The sequence below is a fragment of the Colletotrichum navitas genome (genome assembly GCF_030913465.1).
Source record: "Colletotrichum navitas strain CBS 125086 chromosome Unknown LY79scaffold_7, whole genome shotgun sequence".
Taxonomy (NCBI): Eukaryota; Fungi; Ascomycota; class Sordariomycetes; order Glomerellales; family Glomerellaceae; genus Colletotrichum; species Colletotrichum navitas.
The window spans coordinates 83,978-109,213 of NW_026850553.1; the positions used below are offsets into that span (position 1 = coordinate 83,978).

Sequence of the window (25,236 nt, forward strand, 5' to 3'; positions counted from 1 at the left end):
GGCGCCAGCCCGTAAGGCGAATATGCGATCGTTCAGCAAGCTGTCATCTGGAGAGGGGTTCTTAAGGAGTGCACCGGGTCGTTACAGCAGTCAATGTGCGATCATGACGGCGCGTGAGAGAGGTCGTTAAGCTTCGAGCGTTGGTTCGGGTATGGCTGGGCAAAGATGCGCCGCCTGACGGTACGTCAGGACGAATGCCCCCACAAGGGAGCCGATGACCTCTATTCTATCCGAATGAGGACTAGCGCCCCTGCGACCCTTCCGCTTGAAGCAGTCTGTCTCCACCCCCCTCCAGCCTGCATTGTTAACAGGAACTGATTGGTTGGCGAATCGGGATTAACATTGCACTACATTCGCTTCATGCAGTGGCAGCCCTAGGCGCACCTACACTAGGTGTTTTCGCCTGGAAGACATGCCTCTGGCTGCGGTTCTGCCCAATTCCGACATTTTAGTCCAGTTTGAAATGGGTCTCACAAAGAGGATGGATGCGATTCTGCGAGTAATCGCTTCACTGTACCAATATATCGCTGACTCCAACCTATATACCGCACAATCCAGGATGAATATGAAGAGTGTTCTATGTGGACGGGCCACTCTATACCTTCCAAGTTCAAAACAATATTCCCATGATATGGCGCCCCTTCCCTGAATGCCACAAAGACAACCAAAAGCAGACTAAAATGCAGGCATGAAACGACTCTTGGAGAGGACTGGCGTGTCTGAGGGCTTATGGCAGATACCTCCTAGTCTAGTCCGGCTACCCTCATAAGACCATAACCCATAGTTACCACGACAACCAGGGTAAGAATACTGCTGGGCACACCTCGGCTGATGAAGTGCTTCACTCTAAGATATCTCTGACCCGTCGGGTCCTCCTTCATGATAGCAGCTAGACAGATGTCAGTCAAGGGTTGGAATCAACTCGGGAGATAACTTACTCATATTCGGGAAACCACTGGTTGGTAGGCCCATGGCGGCACTGCACATAAGGACTCCGCCCATAACCAGTAGGTTAGGATGAGGTTCATCCATACTGGCGCCGACATCAAATACCAACGGCAAGATGATAAGAGCTGCAACAGTATGGCTGATGAACGTAGCAATGACGAGGATGAGCGCTGAGAAGACGACAAGCACAACGTAAAGGCTCATCCCCTCGACTTCCTTGGAAACCATGTCGGCAACGGTATGCAGCAGACCCGATGACTTGACAGCTTTGCCCAGCGACAAACCTCCCGCAGCAAGGATGATGATGGTCCATGGAAAGTTGTTGAAGTCTTCCTTGGTCAAAATCCCGATACCGAAGAAGAGGACGATGGGGATGATGGCAATGACACCCATGTCGCCAAAGATAGACTCCATCTGATGACTTGCACACCACAGTCCGATCGTGACGAGCGTCACGATCGAAACAAACCACTGGATGCCGGTGAATTTCTCCTTAACAGGACGGATCGGGGAGATGGTAGTTCCCTTGCTTGGTTGGAAAGTGATCAACAACAGCACCCAGATGAGGAGCAGAGAGACGATGCCCACGGGGATGACAATGAAGAACCATTGAATCCAGGTAGGTGCCGGTTTCATGATTCCGATGGCGACGACATTCTGCGGAGACGCGATGGGTGAGAGCATACCCCCAATGTTGGAGGCAAGCGCAATGCCCATGATAACGGCCTTGGACATATTGGACTCGGAAGGTAGGGTGCGCAGCATCGGCTAGAGTCGGTGTAAGCTTGCAGCACCAGTAAAATTCATCAGGCGGGAACTGACCTCAATGATTGAGAAGCAGAGCACTGGCGCAGCGACGTTACTGATCAACATGCTGGCAAAGGCAGCGACAAGCATGTTGGCAATAAGAACGGTGCGTGGAGTGGTGCCCGCCTTGCTGAGAACAAAGGTTGCAAGACGCTTGTCGATCTTGCATTTTGACAGAGCGGCCGCGAGCGTGAAGCCGCCAAGCAGAAGCATGATGACGGGCGTCCACATGGCCGAGAAAATGTAGGCAGTCGTGGCCTTCGCATCAAGTCTCCTATAAGGCTTGTCGTCGGAGCGGACAACAGTCAAAACGACACACAGGAAGGGTATCATAAGCGACGTGACAAACAACGGGATGGCCTGTGTGCAGGTTAGTAACAAATTGTGCCCACAGCCTCCTGGAAACTGACCTCTGTAGCCCAAAGGATGCTGACAAACACAACCAAAGCCAAGCAGTTCTGTTGCTCGGGTTTCTCCATGATGGGCAGGAAAATGAGCAGAAAGAAGACGACAACGGAGACGAAAAGAGTGAGCAAAGGCGTACTCGCGATCCATGTAGGAACAACAAAACGGCCAACAGGGGTGACGACTTCCTTGGTTGCAGGGGCAAGTTCATCATCACCCTGAAGTCTCCTCAGCCTAGCTGCTCCGTCCCTACCTAGAAGCGATCTTCCTAGGCTGGCAGCCTCTGCGCGACGCTCCATTCCGATCATGTCTCGCCAGACAGTATTGCGCTCCCAGACGACATGCTCCCGGAGGTGAGACCTAAGATCGCGCTTGGCAAGTCCTTCGTCGCCATTTGTGACAACCTCGGCGTAAGCTTTTTCCATCTTGGAAATGTTTTCTTCGATCGTCTTGATGCTCTCTACTTTGAATGGGTACGCAGAGTCGACGTTGGCAGTCATGTACTTGACTCGCAGCTCTTTGTCCAGGATCTTGTCGAACTTCTTTAGGACCTTTCTGAAACCAGTCCTGTTCAGCTGTACGTATGACTTGAGCTCGCAGAGAGAAACGTAGAGGTTGATAATGCGCTTCTTCAGCATGATGCCCGAAGAATACATGAAAGACTGGTCCGGCAACTCGTCGTGAGCGGTGCTGTACCGCCGCAATGACCTTGCCAGCGTCAATTCAGTGGATGCTGTCATCTCTGTTGTCGACTGCCCAAGATTCGGAACCGTCTTGCGTCTGCCGAAACCCAGACTGGAACGACTTTTCGTCAGTCCTGTTGTCTCGTCATCGTCTTCGTCATCGTCGCTGTCTTCGATATTGCCGTCAATGGAGATGGATGTCCGTCTAGCGTTGGACACCGACAACCCCGGGCGGGACGCGCTGCCAAACGACCGTCGTGGCTCGCCACCGTTCTCTTCGTCCTCGAAGGTACGGTTACCGATGTCTCCCAGCAACTGATTGACCTCGTCCAGAAGCTCGCCCTCCTTGGAAACATAGAAAGAGCAGATCTTCTCCAACTCTACGCCAAGCGCACGGCTAAAAACTTCTTCGGGATCTTCGTTTCGGATGAGGGGTCTCGATTCGGCATCTCCTGAGGTGGTTTGGTGGACGGTCTTCTCGAGCTGGTAGATCCTACGACGTGGCATTAGTTATCCGCACGCGCACAGGACCGCCGTGCGGCGCATGAGCAACTCACAGCTTCTTGAGGTTGCTGTATGCAATGTAATGACTGCTCCAGTCCGGAACAGCATTAAACTGAATGCTGTGTGAGAACTTCATATCGTCTTGCTCCTCGAGCCACTGTCTCTTCCAAAGTCTCTTCTGCTGCAGTCGGGTCTCGTGATCCTTGGCTGTCTTCCTTGCGGTAATGTGATTGTAGTTCGCAAGCTCGTAGTTCTCAGTAGTGGAGTCGTTGTTGTTGTTGTTGTTGTTGTTGTTGTTGGTGGTGGTGGAGCTCCCTCCCCGATCCCCTAAGCCTGTCGACGGCTGGTCTAGATCAATTAGGACTGGTGGGCTTGCAGCGCCTGCTTGGTGGGTAGAGGAGGGATTGCGGAGATCTTCTGGGGCGGTATGGTGGCGGAGGGTCGGGTGAGCCTTCTTATCGGCGGTTATCGCGACGTGCTTCAAATGCTCGGGATTGAATCTAAGCTACCTCGATAGCATCTCGCGACTTCTTTGGTGGCTGCGACACGTGCGGAAAGCGTTGGTCATCCTGTTTCCCAGCTTGTTGAGCGAGCCCCGTGACGATGTGCTTGGTTTCACTTAGGATTAGCGTACCGCATAATCCAGATCCACGGGCGCCACGTCCTATGCGATTGGCGACGATACCATTGGTTGCGCTCTGATGGTCATGGAACAGACAAAGTCCACAAAACCACTTATATCTTACGTAATGCAGTGACGCGACATAGGTACTCTGTTAGTAGCGTTAACCTGGTTGTGAGATATACACTGTTTACAGCGATCCAGCAATCCGGTTGCTGCAAACGCTCCGTGAGCATTTATGATCCATCCCCCAAAGTTTACCTAGAGTTGCGACAACCTTGTCAACTCTTTGGTCAACAAATGGTTCGAGGTCAAATATTGGATCTCGCCCAACGTTTTTTTGTAATTGTACGAGTACCGAAACACAAGCAGCACCGTCGAAAGAGCCCCGGCAGTAATAAACTATATACACTATGTACTAAGGGACGAGTCCAAGGCTGTCCCCCGTAGGGTCGCATACGGTTTATTACTTTTAACAATGCACACGCCGGTCATGCGGATAGAATCCCAAGAGATTAATACTCAGGACGAATAATTGTTTCCTACCGGAATATCTCTTATCAAGGGCAACATGTAGGACACCCCAGGCTTGGCCGCTATTCATAAGCCACCAGATTAATTATAAGGACGTCCGCTGCATTGAGCAATGGAAGACGATTCTTTGGCTGCCTTTCTCTGACCCGCACCAATCTCTCTCCGTGACCACGTTGGTGAGATATCAAACATGATTGGAACGCTGGGTATGTCCATCCTTGTCCCTGAGAAAGTCAACCCTGTCTCTATTGTGATCAAAGACTGCGCCGCATTGTATGTCATCGGAACGTGGATACAGGGCTATACCTGGAGTCCGTAGAAGAATGGTGTTGCTACGATGGCCCGGTAGTACGCTTAGTCTGAGCATTTGAGCGCAATCCCTCGCCACACCAACTCTAGACAATGTTTTGGAAGGTCGTTCGCAAAAAAAGACGGGGTTGGCAAGGAGAAGAAAGCTTGCCACGAAGATCAGAGATCTAAAACAACCTCTCTAATTCTTGGTTTGAGTATTGACGCCTCCTACAACTAGGCCCTATCGCGAAGCTGCAGGCGCTATCAAACGACACGGCTGTCGTGAGATTACCATGCTTTGCCGTAGTCATGACATTTGTCGCCGTCTCATCGTCCTGGGTTATTGCGCTTAACCCATCGCAACCGGCCAGAAAACCGAGACTATGCAATCAAAGTTGCGTGGTAGCCTGGCAGCTTGAGCACATCACAGTTCTGTTGCAGAAGCCCGCTAACTGAGATGTTGCTAGAGATAGCAGCAACGGCCCAGCAGAGAACCCAAAGATGTAGGTCAAGACAGTCAGATCCGTCAGTGCAGTATTGGCTTCGATCTTGAACACACCGATCACTCGTACGGGAAGGGGCACAAGCGGAAGATATTTCTTGTAGCGTCAACAACGGCGCAACATCCAAAGGTATCACTGCATGTAAGCCATGTGGTAGCAATGGCGTGACACATGTTGCGAGCGCAACGATGAACACATGTGTCTCGAAGACTACAAAGTTGTGCCGAAGGGTTTGCGCTCATCCAAAATTGACACCCGGCGTGCACCTGATATCGGCGATTGTTTCTTAACCGGCGTCTCCGTTTCCAGGAAGCAGGCAACTTATTTTGGGTGTTTTTCGTACAACGGGCGCCAGCTCGACATATCAATCTTTCGCCTGAAGCTACAGGCTTTGCCCATAACTGCTCTCGTTTCCGGGAATTTTGGGCCTGAGGTATCGGACGTGACTCATGGCCCCTCTTGTCCCGAGAGTTTGCGGATACTCTACGATTCACAAGCGGCGATGGAGGGGCAGAAAGTGGTATGATATACTGGCCGGACCAAACTTTCTATACCGAAGACACGGCGGTGACAGTTATAAGCAGTCTGCCTACAGGCTGCTTCGTTTTTTGTGTAAACTCAGGGCAAGGGGAAGGGCCTCTGTAGGCGCAGATACTCCCAGGTTACCACATTGGTACAAGAACCCTGAGCTTTCATGATTCCATCGGACACATCCTTTAATCGATAAATGTCTCAGGTTCGAATCGCGGTGTTGCGCGTAAACTCTCATTTGGAACTTGTGGAGTGGCCTTAGTTCGGTGTTCGTATTGCTATGTAGAGTCGGATAAGCACTCCTTTTTCTACTTGACTTGTCGAAAGCTAACACGAAGACTCTATCCTTAGAATCTTGTTCCACACATGCAGCCTATCGCCTTCAGCCGTTGGTCGTATGCGTTGATATCACGGTTGATTAAATCATGCAGACTTTTACTACGCCGGCCTACTTACCTTCTCATGGATGAGTTTACTGGCCGCTCTCTTGCAAAATTAGAGGTGGCTGTAAGTAACGGCAAACGACATATCAGAAACAAAACCGGCAACGAAACATCGTGTTGGTCAAATGAGAATCAAGTTACAACGCTACCTTCACTGAAATAGTTCGCGGACTGGCTCATATACTCCTCATAGCCAAGAGATTCAGAGTTCTTTCGTAGAAGTGGTATTTTCAAAGGTCTGATCCGGCCTTTCTCGGCGATGGAATACCCAGATAATGCCTCAAAGCCCTCTGAACCTCTTGGAAACGTCGGAAAGAGCTGCACGACAAGCAGTAAGGATGAGGTTGCTGTTGCGTCAAGAGACAAAAATATGAAAATCAAATACTTCGACGGAAACCTACATTGGCTACAAGAGACAGAGTGATTCTCATTCCGATTTCACGTGAGAACCCAAAAGGTATGATAGGACTTCAACCACCACGACCCAAGAAGAGCGAATCAGTGTCTTCAGGGATGGGTAAATAACCAGTTGTTGTAGACCCTCTAAGCCTTCCGAAATGGCATAAAACTCATAGAGGACACGATGGTGTTGTGTACACCATGGGACGTACAGGAATTTGGAGCCCTAGCAGAGAGATCTTGGCTTACATAGAGGCCTTTCAGACGGGATATCCGGCGTGTGTCTCATCACCGCTCTGTCCAACCTAACCGTTTTCGTCATGCCCGACTATGAGCGTGAAGGAATCACAGTTGATCGGTTTCTGGATCTCTCAACGGTCTCTAGCCTATTTCTAGGTATTGGTAGTTAGGTCTCAATGCCAATAGCCGCAGCCGTCAGCCGAGGTCCCGTGATGCTAGTATCCACTGCGCTTCTCTTCATATCTGCTATCCTCTGCGCAACGAACCGCATGGTCGCGGCCTTTGCTGGGGCTCAGTGTCAAGTCCTGGCACTACTTATCATGCAAATAAAAGTGTCCGGTTGCTCCGATCCTGTTACAAAGTTGTAACTCTGTATGCTGCAAGACAACTACTTCCTCCACCAACGCGCACACGTCTTTGAAAACTACGCGTTTGCCGAAGTCGTCATAAACTAAAGCTTGGCCATTGTATCTTCATACATGGTTGATGCACTCCGATGGAGGTCTGGATATCGGATGTTTGCCGGTTTCTCGGGCGTAGCCATGAGTCTCATCGCCCTCTTGGTTCCTGAGACGGCATATGGCCGACCTATCGAGGCGTTCATGGGAACCAGCACGAATGGCTTACCAACTCAGAACGGCAGCCCGGCACTTGGACGGAAGCCAGTCACCCGCTCCAAAGCATACGACGATCGTCAGGGAAACAGTCGGTAGTTAAGAGAGATACGAAAAGCGAACTTTATTTCTAATCTCCAGATCTTTGTGTACAACCCCACAGGCATCGGTGCTGGCTCTGTATGAAGAGGATCGGGCAACTCTGCCCTTTCCCTCACGTTCTCCGGGCACCAGTCAGCAACGGCCTCTTCCAGGGCATCAATACCTCCATTCAAACGACCTACGCGGGAACATTGATGAAGCCGGCGGACAACTGGAAGAATGTATCCGTTCCCCTCATTCAGCTTGGACAGCTTCCTATCGTGCTTCTGTGTGTGCCGCTCATCAGCTGGCTCAGCGACCACGTCGTCCGTTGCGGAGCCCGCCGCCACCAAGGAGTTCACGAGCCGGATAAAAGGCTCATCGCGTGGATTATACCTATGATTATGACATGTGCCATTCACATTATAAATCCTCTCGCACGTGGACTCGTGGGTTTTGGGCTCAGCCCGCGTACTATGCAATATCTTGCTAGTATTGGATCTGCTACTACCTTTGGCATATATGCGGCTGTTAGTGCGGTGTTCTGCTTGCTTGGCATCATCTCGTACTTCACCAGAAAGAGAGTCAGAAGAGCATGTGCTCGGCTGACTCAATGAACCGAGAATTCTATCTGATTATGAGTAGGTATGTACGGTTTAGCCTTCCTCAGAGGTAACAGTGAACAACAAACCCTGACCACAGGTAAACAGAAAACTGTCAAGGTCACCCACTCTACTCTAGCTATGCCAATCCTCGATGGGACTAGAACACAGCAAATAGCACGAGCACAATTGCATTCCAGTCTTCAATAGCGAGAAATGAAAATACATTACCGAGATTCTCAGCGGGAACACAAGCATTAGGTCTCTGCGGCGATGAGCTTTGCAAGTTAAAGTAGCATAGTTACTAGGGGATACGGTGCATCTTACTAATTCGTTGTACTGTGAGATGGGCGAATGTAGTGCCTAGTTTTAAGAGGAAGGTTTTAGCTTCAATGCCGACCGGGAGTTGTATACAGAAGAGGTTTTGACTAATGACTTGGTACTCAAGACTACCCTGCGTCGGGTATTGATATGGAAGGGGGAGAAGGGGGTTAGAACTTACCTATAGACGGGTAGATCCCGTTGGCATATGTTCCACAGGCCCAGTAACGGGTCTATAAATACCAATTTCCAATCCTCTCGAAAGGATATATTCAAAGTCTGTTCCCTGTTATGGAACATGAGATTTGGTCTTGGTCGTATAGTCCTTGTAATTAGTTATTGTCTCGTTCTTGTCGTCTGTCCGATCCCGTCCTCCAGCGCTTCAGTCTCCCGGATTATGAGAGGCAGCAGGGGCCGAAGAGGCTGGGGAGGGAGAGCCCGGGGCAACTGGGGCGGCGGGAGATCCAATGTGGCCAGAGATTACACCCCGACCGTCAACATCGACGATGAGGATCAGCTTGAGGCCTGTAGGGCCTGTGGCCCACTCCAGCATGCCGTCAAGGCCTTCCTCCGCAAGCGTGTCAAGACGAGCCTCTCTGACAACATCTGAGACGATGGGCTGGCCTCCGATACCACCAACACGATCAGCAGCGAAGAATGGAACGTTGACGTGCCCGACCATCCAGGTCTGCTGGGCAGGAACCATGGTAGGCGGCATCGTGACAGGGTTCGGGCCGTACGAGTGCAGGTAATTGGCACCACCCGAGTAGGTGAGAGCCAGTGGGTACCCGGAGACCATCGCCGTTTGGGGATGTTGCGGGTAGACCATAGGGTAGCCGACGTTGAAGCTGAAGAGCTGCGACGGCTGGTAGATGGGTAGAGTGATCGCGGCGGTTGAGCTGTTGGTGCCTGGGATGGATACGACTCGTCCATGTCGAGTCCAGTAAAGGGTGATTTGCTCCTCAGCAACGGGGTCGGGGCGGCCAAGACGAACCATAGAATCACGGACGAGTTTGAGGATGTCGGCTTTCTTCCCGGTCGCGGAGAGGCGTAGATGGAAACTGCGGACCCAGGGCGGCAGGCCATTGGGAGTGTTGGAGTAGATGTGAGTTTCGAGAATGATCATGGCGTCGGCCATCGTTACTGTTGCTTTCCTGTCTGTGCTGGTCAGTATATACATTCAAAAGGTAGCAAAACCTGGAATTATGAGGGTATTCATATTTGCTCGAAAATTCATCATGACCGAAGGCGGAAAGAGAGCAATCTTACCTATGATGGGCTCTTCTATTTGTCTAGTGGCGACAAAACTCAGCTGCGACAGAATTTGGAGGTTGAGTTTTCTTGAAAACATGAAAGAGCAAGAGAGTCTTGAAAGAGCGTTTAAACACTTGAATTCATGAGGAAGGCGAGTGGAGGGGCTAGTGTCACGGGGGCGTGAATCATCTCTTTGCTCAGATGCAGATGAGTCGTTACGGGAGATGACTGGCCTCTTTACATATCGTCCAGTTACCTTGGAGCCCTGGTTCCTCTTTTCACTACAAAACGTCTCTGTTCGAGCCTGGACAATGTTTCCTGGACGTGACTTGTTGGCAGCGCAGTCAACATGCGTAAGGTACTTTAAGTGTGTTGGTATGCCACATAAATACAACGCACTGGAGAGCATAGTACAGCAGTGAGCTGGGTGAGAGTTTCCTGGCCAAAGTTTCGATTCATGAGTTTCATAAACACAGCAGGACTGTGCGAATAAGAATCAAATGAATGTGTTTATGCGTGAAGAAATCACACACTCCTCAAGGTACCGGCGATGAACCACATCACGACCTTCGGTAGCTCAACAGACGCCTACTAGTCTCCAAACAGCCAAGTAAATGAGCTCAGTGGCGTGAGAGGTGGCGAGGATGAGGATAATAATTCCCGCAGTTCATCGACCATACCAATGGCACTGAACCTCAGGAGCTTACGAAAGCAGCGATAGCTTCCTGGGAGAATGATCTCGCGAAGGGTAGTGGCGGTACGGTTCTCGCCGCTGGTAACTTTGGAGTTGCAATGCATATCCGCTCAGCAAAGGGCCTTAACGACGAGAAAATTGACACTTTTAGCGCGTGATTTACTGTCGGATGTTGAAGATTACGCTGGTGGCGAGAGAGTTCAGAGATAATGCTAGAGGAAACTGGTGGGTGTTGATGGTCCAGAAGCTTTGCATCTGAGGGAACGTTCTTGTTCCCAACCCAGTACGAGTCTTCATGTGCTTTCCATGTCACAAAGTCATTCCTCCTGCTCCTCTCATCTTCTTCGCGTGCTTGAAGAAGAAATTGAATGGTAGTTATTAACATCCACCACTAGCTAGCTCGCTTTCTCCTGCCTCGAGGATAGGGACCGAAGAGCCAGCTTTTGCGAGATTGATAGCGACTAGCCTACCGCTAAGACCGCTGCTGATGAGAATGCAATCACACTCATTAACAGCAGACCTGTGTAGGTGCGCTTGCGACGGGTCTCGAAAGAGAGAACGACCAGAACCACAAGTGAGAGTAAAAGGAGTTTGGCGCGCTTTACCTGGTTGATTTGGCCCCAGTTCAAGCACCTACATATGCTGACTAAGTGAGTATTAGTCAGCGCTTCTTTCTGACCTCGAGATTGTTGACATAGCAACGCGTGGCATAAACATCCAAATTACCGTCACAACTGTTGCATCCCATCATCAGCAGCCCCTCCCTCACATGCAAATTCCGGACCTTTCGCTTTCGATCGTATGTAACCATCTCGAAAGCAGAACCGAAGTCGAGTCCCGCACCCCTCGGAGTTTTATTTTTGCCCACTATGTCTTCAGCATTCCGAGAATCGTCGCTGTCGGCCAGCCTCAACCGACAGTCCTTGATGGCGACTCCGTCTGTCGCGGAGACGCTGCCAAATGCGAACTTTGGCTTTGAGGAGCTTCGCGACCGCATGGCCAAATTTACCTCCAAGTTCGACACATTCATCGAACAAGGCCGAAAGCGCGTTTTGGAGGAGAGGAACGAGTTTCGCATGAACCTTGCGGAACTGCAAGGTACGTAAAGCACAGCCACCCAATACACACAGATCAGAAAGCTGACGTCTGTTGCAGAGGATCAACGTATGAAGAAGAAAGATATCGAAATCCTGCAGCTCAAGACCAGCACGCATCAGCAGACGGTTGCCAAAGAGAAGGCTGAAACGCGCGAGATGACAGCTGCCATCGCACAGCTATCCGAAGAACGCGACAAGCACCTGGCGACTAGAGACGCCCTCAAGAAGCAAATAGAGGAGACCCAACGAGAGATCGACGCCCGTCTGGTGGCGCAGCGGGCGCATGCGAAACAACTTGAAGCACAGTCACGATTCAACGTACCCGAACTTGAGTTCTGGCAGCAGAACCTGGGGTTGCGAATCGAAGGCGCGGGCAAGGACGACCGGCTCAAGTTCGTCTACACATATGTCGACGACCAGGACTGGGAGAGAGAAGCATGGTTTGAGCTTAACACGTCGAGCCGAGACTACGATATCCGGCACTGCCGACCCAAGCTGGAGCGCGAGCGGGTTGAGCGGGTGCTCGACCAGCTTAACGAGACGAGAGAGCTAGCGGTGCTGCTCAAGGGCATGCGGGAGCTATTCGTTGAGGCGATGAAAAATTAGAGTGTCTCGAGCAAGCCAGTTTTTCGAGTTTGTGCAATGACGATGTTGACGATACCGACGATAGTTTTCTTTTCAATGGATACCCAGATTTTCTCGCATGCTGTCTTAGGGACCAGGAATGGCTTGAGTGGAGCGGAGTGTGGCTTGACGCCGTCGCCCATGCGGACGACGGGTTGTTTTCTTGTACTTTCACAAATATCCTCTGTTATATCCATGCGAACGTATCGAGTTAGTAGTAGATCTGTGGTGGCAGAGATAAAAGGTCACTACAGGGTTTCATACTTGTGACTATTCAGGACCATCCTATAATAGGTTGCACAGATAGCGTAAACAGCACGCACGACACATGATTGGGCAGGGGGCTTTGCACATTTTGGACGCGGTCAGTGACCATCCCTCGCCCTCTAGACGCCACAAACTCTATTCCAAAACCCGCCGTTCAAGTTTCTCACTTCTTTCCTTCTTCGTAGTTATAAACGCACCGTCTGTTTGTTGTTGTTCTTGTTGTTATTGTCGTCAGTTGGAACCCCCAACTTCCAGACAATACCAACCCTCGAACAATCTTATCGCCGCATCCGGCGACGTTTTGCTCAAATAACTTTTCCTGCCCCATCGACCATCCCTGTCCGCGACAAGATGCCCGAGGTTAGCACGAATCTGCTCAGTCTGCCAGATCTTTCATGACTCGGGGGACCTTGGCCTTCCGAACGGAGAAACCACACCATCCTCCCCGCCTCGTACGACGAATTTCGTTACTCGCATTTTCTGCTCACTGCTCCGCTGCGCTACGCCGCACTGCCAGTCCCAGCACCTCAGTCTGCCACACCCTTGTGCTGCCAGCTCCAGCAGAACCAAGAAACAAACATCCAATAGGGGCCCAACGGAGAAGACAACGCCCCGTCTCCCCTCAACAGGAAACAAGCGGGGCCGCAAAGTCGAGGACACGGCAAGGGGCTCGCCCGTCGTTATCATCCAATTGATTCGATCCACAGTCCGGGCACAGGTCGGAGAGTAGGCCTATGCCTCTCGGTCGCCGCCGCTGAGATCACGGGCAGCACCCGGCATTCTGACCGAGCGGAGCTTGGCCTGACTTGACCACGCGAGTCCGGAGGTGACGCGGAACTCCGCAGTCCTCGTCTGCCGCTCTCTTTGTCCACCCCTTCCGATTTCCCATGGCCTTCGATGCTGCCAACCATCCCAGTCCCGCCGGCTCCGTGGCTTCGTCAGTGACCCCCAGCCTTAGTCACAACAAGCGTGGTGTCCCCGACCAGCCCAGCCCGGCAGGGCCCGGCAATGCCGACTCCTGCACGCCGACCGGCGGCGATGCCTCGCCTCCCTCGCAGCCGTCCGGTGGTACGAATAAGAAACGTCGCATGGGTCCTGGCTCCAGGGGTGTCGCCAATCTGACACCCGAGCAGTTGGCCAAGAAGCGCGCCAACGGTGAGCATAATCACCGCCCTTCCTTGCCTGTATTGTTATTGTGTCTTTGCTCCACGCTTGTATCGTACCCGATTTCACACATCATCCACGCGTCTCCAGTTGAAGTTAATAGTTCCGTACGCTGCCCGCTATACCCCCGTCCGACTCTCCACAGCATTGACTCCCTCAGTTGCAATCACTGACGACACACCACGGCTAACCGATGTGCCATTGCCCCTGATCAGATAGGGAAGCCCAGCGAGCGATCCGGGAGCGCACCAAGAACCAGATCGAAACCCTTGAGCGCCGCATCTTGGAGCTGACGTCGCAGCAGCCCTACCAGGACCTGCAGGCCGTCCAGAGGGCCAAGGAGGCCGTCGAGGCCGAGAATGCCGACCTGAAGCGCCGCTTGGCGGCGTTCATCGCCTCTATTCAACCGCTGATCTCAGCTTCTCCGCCAACACAGCCCGAGCCGTCACAGCTCGGCGATCTGCATACCCGGCACGGCCCTAACGGATCCACAGCTCTGGTAGAACCTCCTGTCTTCCCCTCCCCGAGCGCAAGTCACTCGCATGTCCATCAGCTGAATGGGCCCGTCTCGGCGAACTACGCGTCGACGCCGAACAGCGTGGCCTCGCCAGCCTCCATCGATCCCACCGCCGGCTGGCAGGCGACGCCGGGTAGCGGCGTCTCGGACCCGTCCTCTCCCAACCACATGTCAGCCGCGAGCAAGATGCTGAATCAGCAGCGGCAAGACCTCCGTCATGGCCTTGACCTCGGCCCGGAGAAGCTAGGGTTGGAATTCCTTCTCGATCAGAATGCTCGCCTCGCCAAGATCCAGAGTGGCGTCAACGGCGCCCAGGATTCGTCGGTGTACCATCACATTCCCATGAAGCATGACTGGACCGCTGTTGCCTCCGTCCATCCTAACCGAAGTCCGTCCCTCAGCGGACCGATCGTTCATAACCCCCGGTCACAGGCCGAATGCCCTCAGCAGGTGCCAAGCGCGCCCACCGAGCCGAGAGGCTCAGCGAGCTACTCGGCAGAAGTCAAGAACTGCGGACCGACATGCCCGCTGGACAGCCTCCTCCTCGACTTCCTCCACGAGCGCCGCCAGCGGGCGGCCGACGGCCTTCCGACGAACGAGATCATCGGCCCGCGCTACCCGTCGGTGCTCTCGCTCCTCAACCCCGCCAACAGCAAGTTCTCGCACCCGCTCTCCAAGGTCTTCACCGACATCCTCGCTACCTTCCCGGATCTCTCGGCCCTGCCCCAGCGCGTCGCGGTCCTGTACATCATGTTTCTCATCATGCGCTGGCAGATATCGCCGACGCAGGAGAACTACGACCGCCTACCCGAGTGGGTGCGCCCGCGGCCCTCGCAGCTGTTCACCGAACACCCCGCCTGGATCGACCACGTGCCCTTCCCGGCCATGCGCGATAAGCTCTGCCGGGACTATAACCCACGCGAGTACTTGTTCGACACCTTCTTTGTGCCGTTCACGACGACGCTGAGCCTGAATTGGCCCTACGAGGAGACAGATACCTTGCTACAAGTGCCGGATTCGGATGAGGTAGTGATCAACCCTGTGTTCGAGCGGCACCTGCGGAGGCTAGAGAACTGGACGCTTGGGCAGGCTTTCCATCAGACATTTCCCAAGCTTGCGGGGACGTACAATTTGAAGGTCTAATCGCTCCGGGCAGATATTCTCAAGGGCCGTATGTTTTAATCCAGGAGGTACTCGGCTTAACCCGAATATCGAAAAAGTACGGATCCCGTTGCTTTGTTACATACATGTATAGATATGCAAGAGGCGGCCAGTTAAATGCGATCAAATGTTGGCATTGGATGTTGGTTGGGCGGTGTGGGCTGGGCGGAGGCACAGTATCATTTCTATGGCGTACTTGGCCGGCACGGAAGTCATCATTACCAGGCGGAGAGGCCCAGCTTTATTGAGATATGGTTTGGCGTAACAGGAGAGGCGTAGAACCTCTGGCGGCGAAATATGCATATGGCACTCAAAGAACAGATCGCAGCAGCAGCAGTATAATATTGGACGTCGTTTCCCTGCGGAAAATGGATGATCTGCCTGCTTTCTTTGATGCTTCTACCTTCCCGTCCTAATCTCGTACTTTGATGGGTCGAGGAGCTGTGCCGGCTTTGGACGGGCGAGGTTTCATTACCAAAGACAAAACAGGCCTGGCAGAAGCAGGCAGAGTCAATGCTGTGAAAGCCGCCTGCCAGCAATCTCCCTCTGGAAACCTCAGTCGGTGGAGGTTTTTCAACGGCAGCTGAGTATGGTCTCTCAAAACCTAGCACTCGTCGTCCGCCCCCGGCGCCCCGATCGAAAACATCTTCAGGTTCGGCCCCACGCCAGCGAACAGGCTCGCATGCCTTCGCCCCGGCATCGTCTGGAACTGTAAACTGCGAACCGGCGTCCTCGCCATGACGGCGTCGACTGCGGGACACGCCAGCCTCCGCCCCGAAAGCAGCGAGTACACGCCCACGCGACCGTCATCGTGCGCTGCTGCGACCACGCCCAAATCCACGTCAACGTCCCATCCGACGTGCATGTGTGCCTCGTTCCGGTAGCCCGCAAAATTCACTACGGGCCTCGTACCGTTTGGCCTGCGCTTCCGGTAGCGGATATCAAACAGTGCCATCCGCGACCGCGGCCCTGCGGCGAGGAACTGGTGTGGGTTCACGGCCCTCAGGCGCGCCACGGGCCCGACGGGGATGTTATCCCACTCGGTCCAATTGACGCGCATGTCGATCATCCGGACGTCGCGGTTGCGCCCGCCAGCGAGAAGGACGTTGGGGTTAAAGGGGAGGAATGACTGGTCGAAGAAGTCGCCTTCGGCGGGGCCTGGGCGCGGGCGGGCTGGGCCGAGCCAGTGGATACGTTCGTCTGAGGTGAGCTTGAGGAGGCCGTATGAGGTTCCAATGACACAGGTGAGGGAAGATGACGAGGGCGGTGCTGGTGTCGTTTGATTCACAACGCCTTCGCGGCGGCCCGTGTTGAAGGAGATGTGACGGAGGTTGTTTGCTGATGGATGGGCCGGTGCGTTAGAATAGGGTGTTAAGGGGCGAGTGAGGTGGGAGGAGGGCATTACCTCTGTCGAGTAGCCATAGAGGCCGATCATCGTCTGGGGCGGACCTGGGCGGGGAGAAGAGGTAGATGTCGCATGTGTTTCTTGGTTCGCGGGAGGTCACAATGATGCGGTGGGAATGCGGGTGATAATTGATGGAAGAGATCTGTTGACAACCAATCATCTCATGCCTGTGCGACAGGCGGCGCTCTGGGCGGCTTGAGGCATCGGTGCAAAAAGATATCCTAGTACGATAAGAACATGCGCAGCCATCGGGACACTGGTGAAGCTCACTTCTCGTTCTCGTCGGTGGGAATGTAAGACCCTATCAAAGTCTCCTCATCCAAAGCTAGCGATATCAGCATACCTCCAGCGCCAGCTTGAGGGCCTAGACCTACTAGCATACGCAACACCCAGCCCCGTCTTGATATCATCTCCACCAACATAGAAGCATGGGATATTCGGGAAGCTCTGCCTCGCGAAGCTGGGCACAAACGGCACCTCACCCTTGTCGACAAGCCCTTTCGTCCAGGCCACGACCGGGACGTCCTCCGCACCAACTCCGGCGTGGGTACGCATCCGCCGCTCGCGCCGGAGACCGAGCTCGACGTCGAGAACACCACCAAGGAGCGGGTCCCGCAACACGGCGGAGCGTACAATGTGGCGCTTCAGGCGCTCCTGGCGGGCGGCAACGGCTTCGGCCTCACGATGCTGTATCTTGCGGCGTTTGACGCTGTCCGCGGACCAGAAGGCGCCCTGCGGTGCCGATGTGTTCTTTTCGACCTTGAAATACTTGCCCTTTTCCTCATCTAGCCGTCTTTCAAGTTAGCTAAGACGGAATCTGGGAAGAGGAGGAGGATCGTGAGGGGCGTGTGTATAGTACCGTAGTAGTACCCTGGGATTTGAATCCGCTGTTGGGGTGCCATGGTGTTCAGGATTCAGTCCGGCTTGATGGGGCCAGTGCCTTGGGTCCGTAATGGTATAGTTAGAGGCTAGAGCGTGATTGTGTGTCTCCTCAGTGTGGACACGACTAGAACCTAGCGATATGGGCGGCTAAAGATAGTATACCCCAACGGGGAACTAGTTAGAGAAGAAATAAATCTACACTAGTTTGCTTCCTCGATTCGAGATTCAAACAGGGGCACCACAGTTTGGCCGACTAATCAAGGACGCTGTGAGCGGCCTGCCGGCGTGTGGGTGTAAGTGTTAAGCTGCACGGTTTCTGAGAGGTTGGCGTGCCCGCGAGGTGAGAGGGGCGGAAACGTGCATGAAAATACCAGTAAGATGTCGTGGTGATGACGAGAATGATTGGAATCGGTAGTTACGTTCCGTGGAGGGAGGCCGGCAAGATGAGATGGCATCGGTGACTCTGAAGTGCAGCTCTCCGTTGGATACGCGACAATGATGGGTGTGACGGGGATGGAATGGCGAGGAAAAAAGGATGGATGGTGGTTGTGCAAATGTGGAGACGCCGTGGCCGAAGATGGAAGAGAAAAAAAGAGTGGGTCACATCGCGGTGAGGTGAAGTGGCGGGTCGGTGCCGGAGCCGGCATTGACATGATTATTCTCCAGGAGGTCAGGTGCGGAACATTCATTCTGGGTACCTACCTTCCTACCTAACTATAAAGGCAGGCATTGCAAAACGGCGCTTCCAAAAGCAAAAGAAAATAGAGGAAGCTAAGTTGGGAAGGCACAGAAGGCGGGCAGCCAAGATGCGGCGGCCTATTAGGTTAGTAGCTAGTCTGGGGTAGGCTCGCTGGAATCGGACCGGCGTCCGCCATGTTGGTACCAATCTGTCCCCTTCACCGCCCTCACCGTCTCGTTTGCCCTAGTGCGCCTTACTGCGACAACAACAGCCGGTCCGATGACCTGGCGGTTCTGCCCTTTACTAATAGAAAGCTTGGCCTCTCTTCGCCAACTCCAAAGTTCTCGCTGATCAGGCGGCCCCGAGAGTAGGGGCGTTGTTCGCCATCCAACGGCTGGCTAGCTTGTTAGGTAGGTGGGTTTGCTGTAAGGCTGCTGGCCACGGCCTGACAACGATCCCGGCGCTGACCACGCCGGTCTACGACGCCTCCGGCCATCATTGCCGGACGTAGTGTACAGCCAGCGCCGGAGGTTCCAGGGGCATGTGGCCGCCGGACAATGGGCCGTATAGATCTTGGCAGCCATGACAGCCGCGTTGCAGTGCAATAGACGTACTGGTGATTCACTGACTGGCTCGCTGCGAGCTTCACCCAGACTCTACGGGCTCAAGACGCACGCAATTCGGAGGTGCAACCGTCGTAGAACCTCCCCTCCAAAACCTATAACCCAAGCCCCGGGACCAGCTGTCTCTTCCCCCCATGCTGTTCCACGCGTTCTATTTCAACGCTCTCTCTCTCTCTCTTTCAATCCACTCCCCCACTCTCAACCCCTCCCCCCAAAAGCATCATCTAGTCCCCACCCAGTTCCCAAAACTACCCCTCCACCCCTCACATAGCTGTCGGAGAGCTTTGCTGCCCCTCCCTCCTCACCCCTTTTTACCAAACATCACCGTTACAAACTACCTGCCTACCTGCACACCAACCTCGACGCTGATTGCTCAATCGAACGTTCCAACAAACATCCCCTCCTTTATCATCCTCCCCGAACCGCGACAATGGTCTACACAATCACCGTCCACCTCCACGCAAACGACCACCCGGACTCGGTCGACCGCATCAAGGCCAAGCTCATTGAGGCCTCGCGCGTCTACTCCCAGGACCGCGAGACCGTCAGCTGGTTCGTCATGCAGGACGTCCACGACCCCCGGTCCTTCACCATTGTCGAGCGCTTCGAGACTGAGTTTGTAAGTGGCGCCGGCCGGCATGGCTGCATCACACCACCCTTATAATCACAAACACACACATACTCTCTCTCCTCATCATCCTGCGAGGATATTCACGCATGGTGTTTCGTTCGCTGACCAACAATCACTACAGAGCCAAAAGTACCACCTCGAGAACCCCTACTGGAAGACGTTTGACCCTTATGTTGTGCCTCTACTCGACCGCCCCATGGACCTGAGAAGACACGAAGAGCTGGATACTTCCAAGGACGTTGTTGTTCCTCAGTAGAAAACCACGTGACTATATACATACAATGGAAATAAAGTCATGATAGAAGCAGACCGAGTGACTACTGCTTGACTGAAGCAATGACCTGTTGTTTGCTCAACCTTACCAGTCATATACACTGCTCCCCCCACAGGTAGTCAAGTGACCGCTTTGAAAAGCAGTATAAATTGTTTACTGCTGGTTTTGATTCTGTGGCAAGGGCCTACGAAGCTACGTCTAAGGATATAGATTTCACAGGTGGGAACCTAGTAATTTTTTTTACTCATTTTACGAATTTGTATTAGGTCTATAACGCACTAAGGGTATTCTCTCCCTCTCCTCACTCAATCACAGTAATTACCGATGATAATTTATATCATCGTACAACTTTAAACATAAAAGAAAGATGAACGTCGTGGGCGTAAGTCGGCATCTCGTCCGGTCTCATTAGGGGCCAGAGTCAATCAGGCCCAGGAGGGTCCTGCGGAGTCGACAAGGCTCGGCCATGACGCATTCTACGTCATGGACACACCTGGCTCTGCCTAGGAGTTCCTCTTTACTGAGACTTCTCGTGCTGGGTGGAGACACGCTGCAAAGAAACGACTGATGAAACGGTTAGCCGCTATTCTGTGACAAGACTCATTACGAGTGGGGTAATGAATGTTATGTAAACTTACCAAAGTCCTCGAGAGAACGCTGCTTTTGGCTGCCCTTGGGCGATTTGCCATGCATGAGGTTGTCGAAGCCAGTGCTGTCCTGAAGGAGGTAGTAGACACCGGCGCAGACGCAGAAGACACCGAAGGAGAAGATCCAGATACGAACAACGGCGACAATGGAGGTGTTGCTGTGCTCGAACCAACCCCAGATGGTGAAGCAGGTGGCGATGATGTCGACGACAAAGATGGCGCCGGCGAGCTGCCACGAGGGGATGGAGGACCAGAAGGGACCGTTGGCACGGGTGATGAAGATGAGCCAGTTCTCGGTGAGGGAGATCTGGAGGAAGACAACCTCATCGAGGTTACCGAAGTTCTGGACGATACCACCGTTGGGGCCGTGGGCGTACATGGTGGTGACCGTGATCCAGGTACCGACGGCGAGAACAATACCGAGAAGAACGGACATACCCCAGAGCTTGGGCAGGTTCCACTTGACGGGGCTCTTGGAGAATGGGGCATTGTCGTAGGCGATGGCCAGGGTGGCGATATCGGCGAAAATGGCGATGAAGACGACAAGCTCAATGTTCAGGGAACGGTTGAGGATGGCGATCCACAAGCCGAGGAAGATCTCCAAGTGGATGGACAGGGCGATACGGTAGACGACATAGGCGTACATGCGGTGGAAAATCTGGCGAGAGGTCTTCAGGGCGTCAATGATGGCACCAAGACCGGGGGCAAGGAAGACGATGTCGGCGGCGGAGCGAGCAGCGTCAGAGGCGCCCTCGACGGCGATACCGGTGTCAGCCTTCTTCAGGGAGGGGGCATCGTTGACACCGTCACCAGTCATGGCAACGAGGTAGCCACGCTGCTGGAGAATCTCAACGACGTTGTACTTGTGCTGGGGGAAGACCTCGGCGAAACCATCGGCAGCCTCAACGAAGTCGTAAACCTCGGAACCGGGCATGTCACCACCACCACCAAGACCGAGGCGCTCAGCGTTGTAGATGTTGGTGCCAAGACCGAGCTGGCGGGAAGTCTCACGAGCGATACCAACAGCGTCACCAGTCAACATCTTGATGGACAGACCGAGAGACTTGGCCTCGTTGACAGTGCGGGCGGTGTCGTGACGAGGGGGGTCAGAGCAGGGCATGATTCCGAGAATCTCCCAGGAACCGTTGTCGCCGCGCTTGCGGGCAACACCGAGAGAGCGGAAACCACGGGTAGCAAACTCGGCAACCTTGTTCTTGTAGGCCTGGTCAATCTCCTCAGGGATCTCGTGGTCCTGCTCGACAGTCTTGAGGACGAAGAGGGGAGCACCCTTGACGCAGGTAATGCGCTCACCAGCGGGGGACTGAACGAGGGCAGTAACCTTCTTGGAGACGGGGTCAAAGGGGAAGAACTCGAGCACCTGGTACTTGGACAGAACAGACTTGGCGCGAGGGTAGTAGCGCAGAGACTTGAGGAAAGCCTTGTCGATGGCGTCCATACCCTTCTTCTTGCGGGAAGCAGCCAAGCAGGCAGTGAGCATGAGGTCTTCGGGGTCGACACCGGCAACAGTGTAAGGCTCGGCCAGAGAGAGCTTGTTCTTGGTGAGGGTACCGGTCTTGTCAGAGCAGAGAATCTCGACACCAGCAAGGGACTCGATGGCGGAGAGCTTCTGGACAATGGCCTTCTTCTTGGCAAGGTAGGCAGCACCGACGGCCATGGTGGTGGTAACGACGGCGGGAAGACCGACGGGGACACCAATGATGGTAATGGCGAGGGTGAAGCGGAGGATGTCGACAATGTTGTTGGAGCGGTAGAAGGAGGAAACCCAGACGATGAGCAGAGTGAAGATGACAAGGACCAAGAGAATGGTACCGATGCCGTTCAGGACCTCAGTGAAGTGACCAGAGCCGGCGGAAGCAGCGTTGACGAGAGCGGCGGCGCGACCGACGAAGGTGTTGTCACCAGTGGCGGTGACAATGATGAAGGCCTCACCACGCTTGACGGCGGAAGAGGCGTAGCAGTTGTCGTTGCGGTGCTTGTCAACAGCCAGAGACTCACCAGTGATGGCGGACTGGTCGACTTGAAGGAAAGCGTCCTCGGTGACAATGCGACCATCAGCGGGGATGATGGTGCCCTCCTCAACCTGAAGGATATCACCAGGGACGACTTCGGGGGCCTCAACCTCCTTCAGGGTACCATCACGGAGGACGACAGCCTTGAGAGCGAGGGTCTTCTTGAGTTCGGCGACAATCTAGAGTGGAGACGGTCAGCAATGTGATCTTGGGGCACCCTTGGCAACGCATGCCAGGGATGTGGGGCAATGTTGACTTACAGATCCGGCCTGGAATTCCTGAACGAAACCAACGGCAGCGTTGAGCAGCAAAAGACCGCAAATAACACCGAAATCGACCCAGTCCTCAAGACCAGCCGCCAGGACGGCGGCAGCCTCCATGACGAATTGAATGGGACCAACGAAGAACATGAAGAACTTGAGGATCAGGTTCTCCTTCTGCTCAGCCATCTCGTTGCGGCCCCACTTGCGGCGGCGGTTGAGAACCTCCTGCTCAGTGAGACCAAGGCGGGTGTCGGTCTGAAGCTGCTCCTCGGGGACGACGCGACCCATACCGGGAGTTCCATCTTCTACAAGGGAGACGACGTTAGCAAAACTTGATCGACGGTGACGGGACTCGTCGAGGCGAGACTTGGCAGCAAAAGCAAATGCTATAGGCCGACATCTCGTCGGCGGACCCAAGGGGTGGCAACGTACCCTCTTCCTCCTCATCGACATGACCATCCTGGGACTCGAGGTCCTCGATCAGGGCGTCGATGTCCTCATCTTCCTCCTCGTCGGCCTCAACCTTGGGGTTGGCGGGAGGAGCGTCGACGGGGCGTTCCTTCTCATCGAACTTGTGGCTCTCAATGGGCGTGCTGAGAGCAGGGGCCGCAGTGGCGTGGGAGTCAGCCATTGCGGTGGTTGTGAGACAGACGAGCTCTGCTCAAGCTTATTATGCGCGAATGGGTAGGTGTTATCGCGGATAGGAATTGATGTAATCGAGTGAAGTCCGAGGTGTACGGCGAGGCGCTGCTTGTGTTTCTTCTTAGGAGGGGCCTAGGAATACTGGATGTTGAGGTCGCAGGAAAACGCGTGATTAAGGTGAAGAGTGGGATGAGGGAGGGAGAGGTTTGAGCACCACACGAATTGTGAAGGGCAATCTATATAGGCAGCCTTCGTGGGTGATGGAGAAAGAGAAAGGAAAAGGGAACTCCGGACGAGGCGGGAGGAAGCTTCGCTACTTAAGAGGAACGAGCCGTAGTAGGAGTGGCCGCGAAGGTAAGTGAGTGAGAGAGAGCCAGAGACACGAGCAACGCACCAAGCAAGCAGGCGACCACTGGGACGTGGGGACGTGGGCGGAAGGGAAGAGGGCGTGTACACAAGCGGCAGAGTCAATGGAGAAAGCTGCGCTGCCGGTGCAGGCAAGCAAGCGTGGGTGTGGGTGTGGGTGTGGGTGTGGGTGTGGGCATGGGCGTGGGGATGGGCATGGGCGTGGAGTGGAGCATGGGAGCTATCCGGCGGCGCGATTGACGGAGTTAGTCCTCGTCACCCGTCCTGGTCCCCAGCGATTGTGAGAGTGATGGCAAGTGAGCGGCATCCGCACCTGCCTTGCGACCCAGAAAAAAAGGAAGGGCAATCCCAATCGGGATCCCCACTACGTACCCGCTAGCGACGGTATGTAATGGTCCCGCCTACATAGCACAGCAGGACAGCGAAACAGCGAGAGACGAGCGAAGAAAGAGCGGCGCGATAGCGGCAACCTTCGGCAACTGTACAGCACAGTAGTACCTACGGCAAGACGGTTAAGCGGGAAGAGATAGGCAGGTAGGGCAAGTTTAGGCTCCAGAAACTGCGAGTAGCCCCCGTCGCATCTCGAGTGTTTTCTATCCCAAGGCCCCTCTCAACGTAAAGGTGAGCGAGGTGAGCTAAGAAGCTGCGTAGTAAGGCAAGGGAACGGACGAATGGCAAGGAAGGTGAGGTAAGGTCGATGTAAAGTTCAAGGTAGGCAGGTACCTAAGTACCTAACCTGCTCGGGGAGGTCGCGGAGAAAGCTGCAATAGCTGGAGAAGCTACAAGCATTATTGATCGGTCCATGGTACCTTGTAACCCGGCCAGCAACAAGCGACAACAACAACAGTCAGGTACCAGGCCCAGATCGGCCAGTCAGTTACTGCAGTCTACCTTACAGTCCCTGGTCCCCAGCACTCTCTGCGGAGACTGAACGGCAAGGACGAGAACTTGCCTCGGAGAAGGGCAGGGCTTCAAGGCCAGAACGAGGCCCGTATAGGATAGGATCAGACCCAGTGTAGACGGGGGATGGGGAGGTACCATCCAGACGAGGCAAAGGATTAATGGCATGCTCAGTCTGAATAGAGTATTGGAGTACAATACATGGGGGCGAGGTACCCCGGCGCGAGACAGTACGAATCGAAATTGAGTGCGACGGTAAAGTGGGGGGGAGGTATTGGACATTATGTGCAAATGCTTGGTTGGATATGGCGGCAGTTGGGCGGGACAACACAGCAAGCCAACATGACAGAAGAAATGATAAGCGGGCGACATGACATGCAGCCCAGACGAAGGGGAGTGAGAAAAAAATAATAATAACGTGCTTGGCGTTGTTATGCAACACGGACCGGCCTAATTTCCTTCACAAAAGAATTTATAGCTTAGATACGATGTTGCTTCCCTCCGTTGGCTCCTTCAATCTCATTTTGGTGCGCGGATGGGAATGCAATGACTGGGAGGGGATGGGATGGCAGCGCATGGGCATAGCTC

At 53.9% G+C, this 25,236-nt stretch overlaps 11 protein-coding genes across 11 annotated transcripts; 5 read left to right on the forward strand and 6 right to left on the reverse strand.

The window, feature by feature from the left end:
- Positions 1-743: 743 nt before the first annotated feature.
- LY79DRAFT_507479 (SPX domain-containing protein) lies at positions 744-3,483 on the reverse strand (the record flags this gene model as incomplete). Its single annotated transcript, XM_060553833.1, has 5 exons — positions 744-889; positions 939-1,716; positions 1,771-2,115; positions 2,166-3,336; positions 3,401-3,483. 5 exons carry the CDS (start codon positions 3,481-3,483, stop codon positions 744-746), a joined length of 2,523 nt encoding a protein of 840 aa, XP_060418351.1.
- A 2,807-nt stretch (positions 3,484-6,290) lies between these two features.
- On the forward strand, positions 6,291-7,107 carry LY79DRAFT_656358 (uncharacterized protein; the record flags this gene model as incomplete). Its single annotated transcript, XM_060562686.1, has 3 exons — positions 6,291-6,335; positions 6,465-6,603; positions 6,926-7,107. 3 exons carry the CDS (start codon positions 6,291-6,293, stop codon positions 7,078-7,080), a joined length of 339 nt encoding a protein of 112 aa, XP_060418352.1. The 3' UTR covers positions 7,081-7,107.
- A 438-nt stretch (positions 7,108-7,545) lies between these two features.
- On the forward strand, positions 7,546-8,496 carry LY79DRAFT_349168 (uncharacterized protein). The gene has a single exon (XM_060552636.1). The coding sequence runs from the start codon at positions 7,707-7,709 to the stop codon at positions 8,220-8,222; it is 516 nt and encodes a 171-aa protein (XP_060418353.1). The 5' UTR covers positions 7,546-7,706; the 3' UTR covers positions 8,223-8,496.
- Positions 8,497-10,039, reverse strand: LY79DRAFT_349167 (uncharacterized protein). Its single transcript, XM_060552635.1, has 3 exons — positions 9,798-10,039; positions 8,710-9,686; positions 8,497-8,570 (listed from the first exon to the last, which is right to left on the reverse strand). The coding sequence occupies exons 1-2, from the start codon at positions 9,877-9,879 to the stop codon at positions 8,911-8,913; spliced, it is 858 nt and encodes a 285-aa protein (XP_060418354.1). The 5' UTR covers positions 9,880-10,039; the 3' UTR covers positions 8,497-8,570; positions 8,710-8,910.
- A 4-nt stretch (positions 10,040-10,043) lies between these two features.
- On the reverse strand, positions 10,044-11,071 carry LY79DRAFT_540381 (uncharacterized protein). The gene has a single exon (XM_060556861.1). It carries the CDS (start codon positions 10,859-10,861, stop codon positions 10,478-10,480), a length of 384 nt encoding a protein of 127 aa, XP_060418355.1. The 5' UTR covers positions 10,862-11,071; the 3' UTR covers positions 10,044-10,477.
- Positions 11,072-11,345: 274 nt separating this feature from the next.
- Positions 11,346-12,179, forward strand: LY79DRAFT_576424 (chromosome segregation protein; the record flags this gene model as incomplete). Its single annotated transcript, XM_060559793.1, has 2 exons — positions 11,346-11,574; positions 11,632-12,179. The coding sequence occupies 2 exons, from the start codon at positions 11,346-11,348 to the stop codon at positions 12,177-12,179; spliced, it is 777 nt and encodes a 258-aa protein (XP_060418356.1).
- Positions 12,180-13,351: 1,172 nt separating this feature from the next.
- Positions 13,352-15,288, forward strand: LY79DRAFT_576425 (BZIP transcription factor; the record flags this gene model as incomplete). Its single annotated transcript, XM_060559794.1, has 2 exons — positions 13,352-13,619; positions 13,844-15,288. The coding sequence occupies 2 exons, from the start codon at positions 13,352-13,354 to the stop codon at positions 15,286-15,288; spliced, it is 1,713 nt and encodes a 570-aa protein (XP_060418357.1).
- Positions 15,289-15,910: 622 nt separating this feature from the next.
- On the reverse strand, positions 15,911-17,613 carry LY79DRAFT_507226 (uncharacterized protein; the record flags this gene model as incomplete). Its single annotated transcript, XM_060553804.1, has 5 exons — positions 15,911-16,644; positions 16,712-16,932; positions 16,982-17,036; positions 17,086-17,496; positions 17,571-17,613. 5 exons carry the CDS (start codon positions 17,611-17,613, stop codon positions 15,911-15,913), a joined length of 1,464 nt encoding a protein of 487 aa, XP_060418358.1.
- On the reverse strand, positions 17,514-18,356 carry LY79DRAFT_349194 (uncharacterized protein). Its single transcript, XM_060552637.1, has one exon. It carries the CDS (start codon positions 18,280-18,282, stop codon positions 17,851-17,853), a length of 432 nt encoding a protein of 143 aa, XP_060418359.1. The 5' UTR covers positions 18,283-18,356; the 3' UTR covers positions 17,514-17,850.
- Positions 18,357-19,325: 969 nt separating this feature from the next.
- LY79DRAFT_576427 (uncharacterized protein) lies at positions 19,326-19,782 on the forward strand (the record flags this gene model as incomplete). Its single annotated transcript, XM_060559795.1, has 2 exons — positions 19,326-19,514; positions 19,648-19,782. The coding sequence occupies 2 exons, from the start codon at positions 19,326-19,328 to the stop codon at positions 19,780-19,782; spliced, it is 324 nt and encodes a 107-aa protein (XP_060418360.1).
- A 246-nt stretch (positions 19,783-20,028) lies between these two features.
- On the reverse strand, positions 20,029-23,676 carry LY79DRAFT_540394 (plasma-membrane proton-efflux P-type ATPase). Its single transcript, XM_060556862.1, has 4 exons — positions 23,173-23,676; positions 22,738-23,045; positions 20,439-22,656; positions 20,029-20,364 (listed from the first exon to the last, which is right to left on the reverse strand). Exons 1-4 carry the CDS (start codon positions 23,369-23,371, stop codon positions 20,318-20,320), a joined length of 2,772 nt encoding a protein of 923 aa, XP_060418361.1. The 5' UTR covers positions 23,372-23,676; the 3' UTR covers positions 20,029-20,317.
- Positions 23,677-25,236: the final 1,560 nt, after the last annotated feature.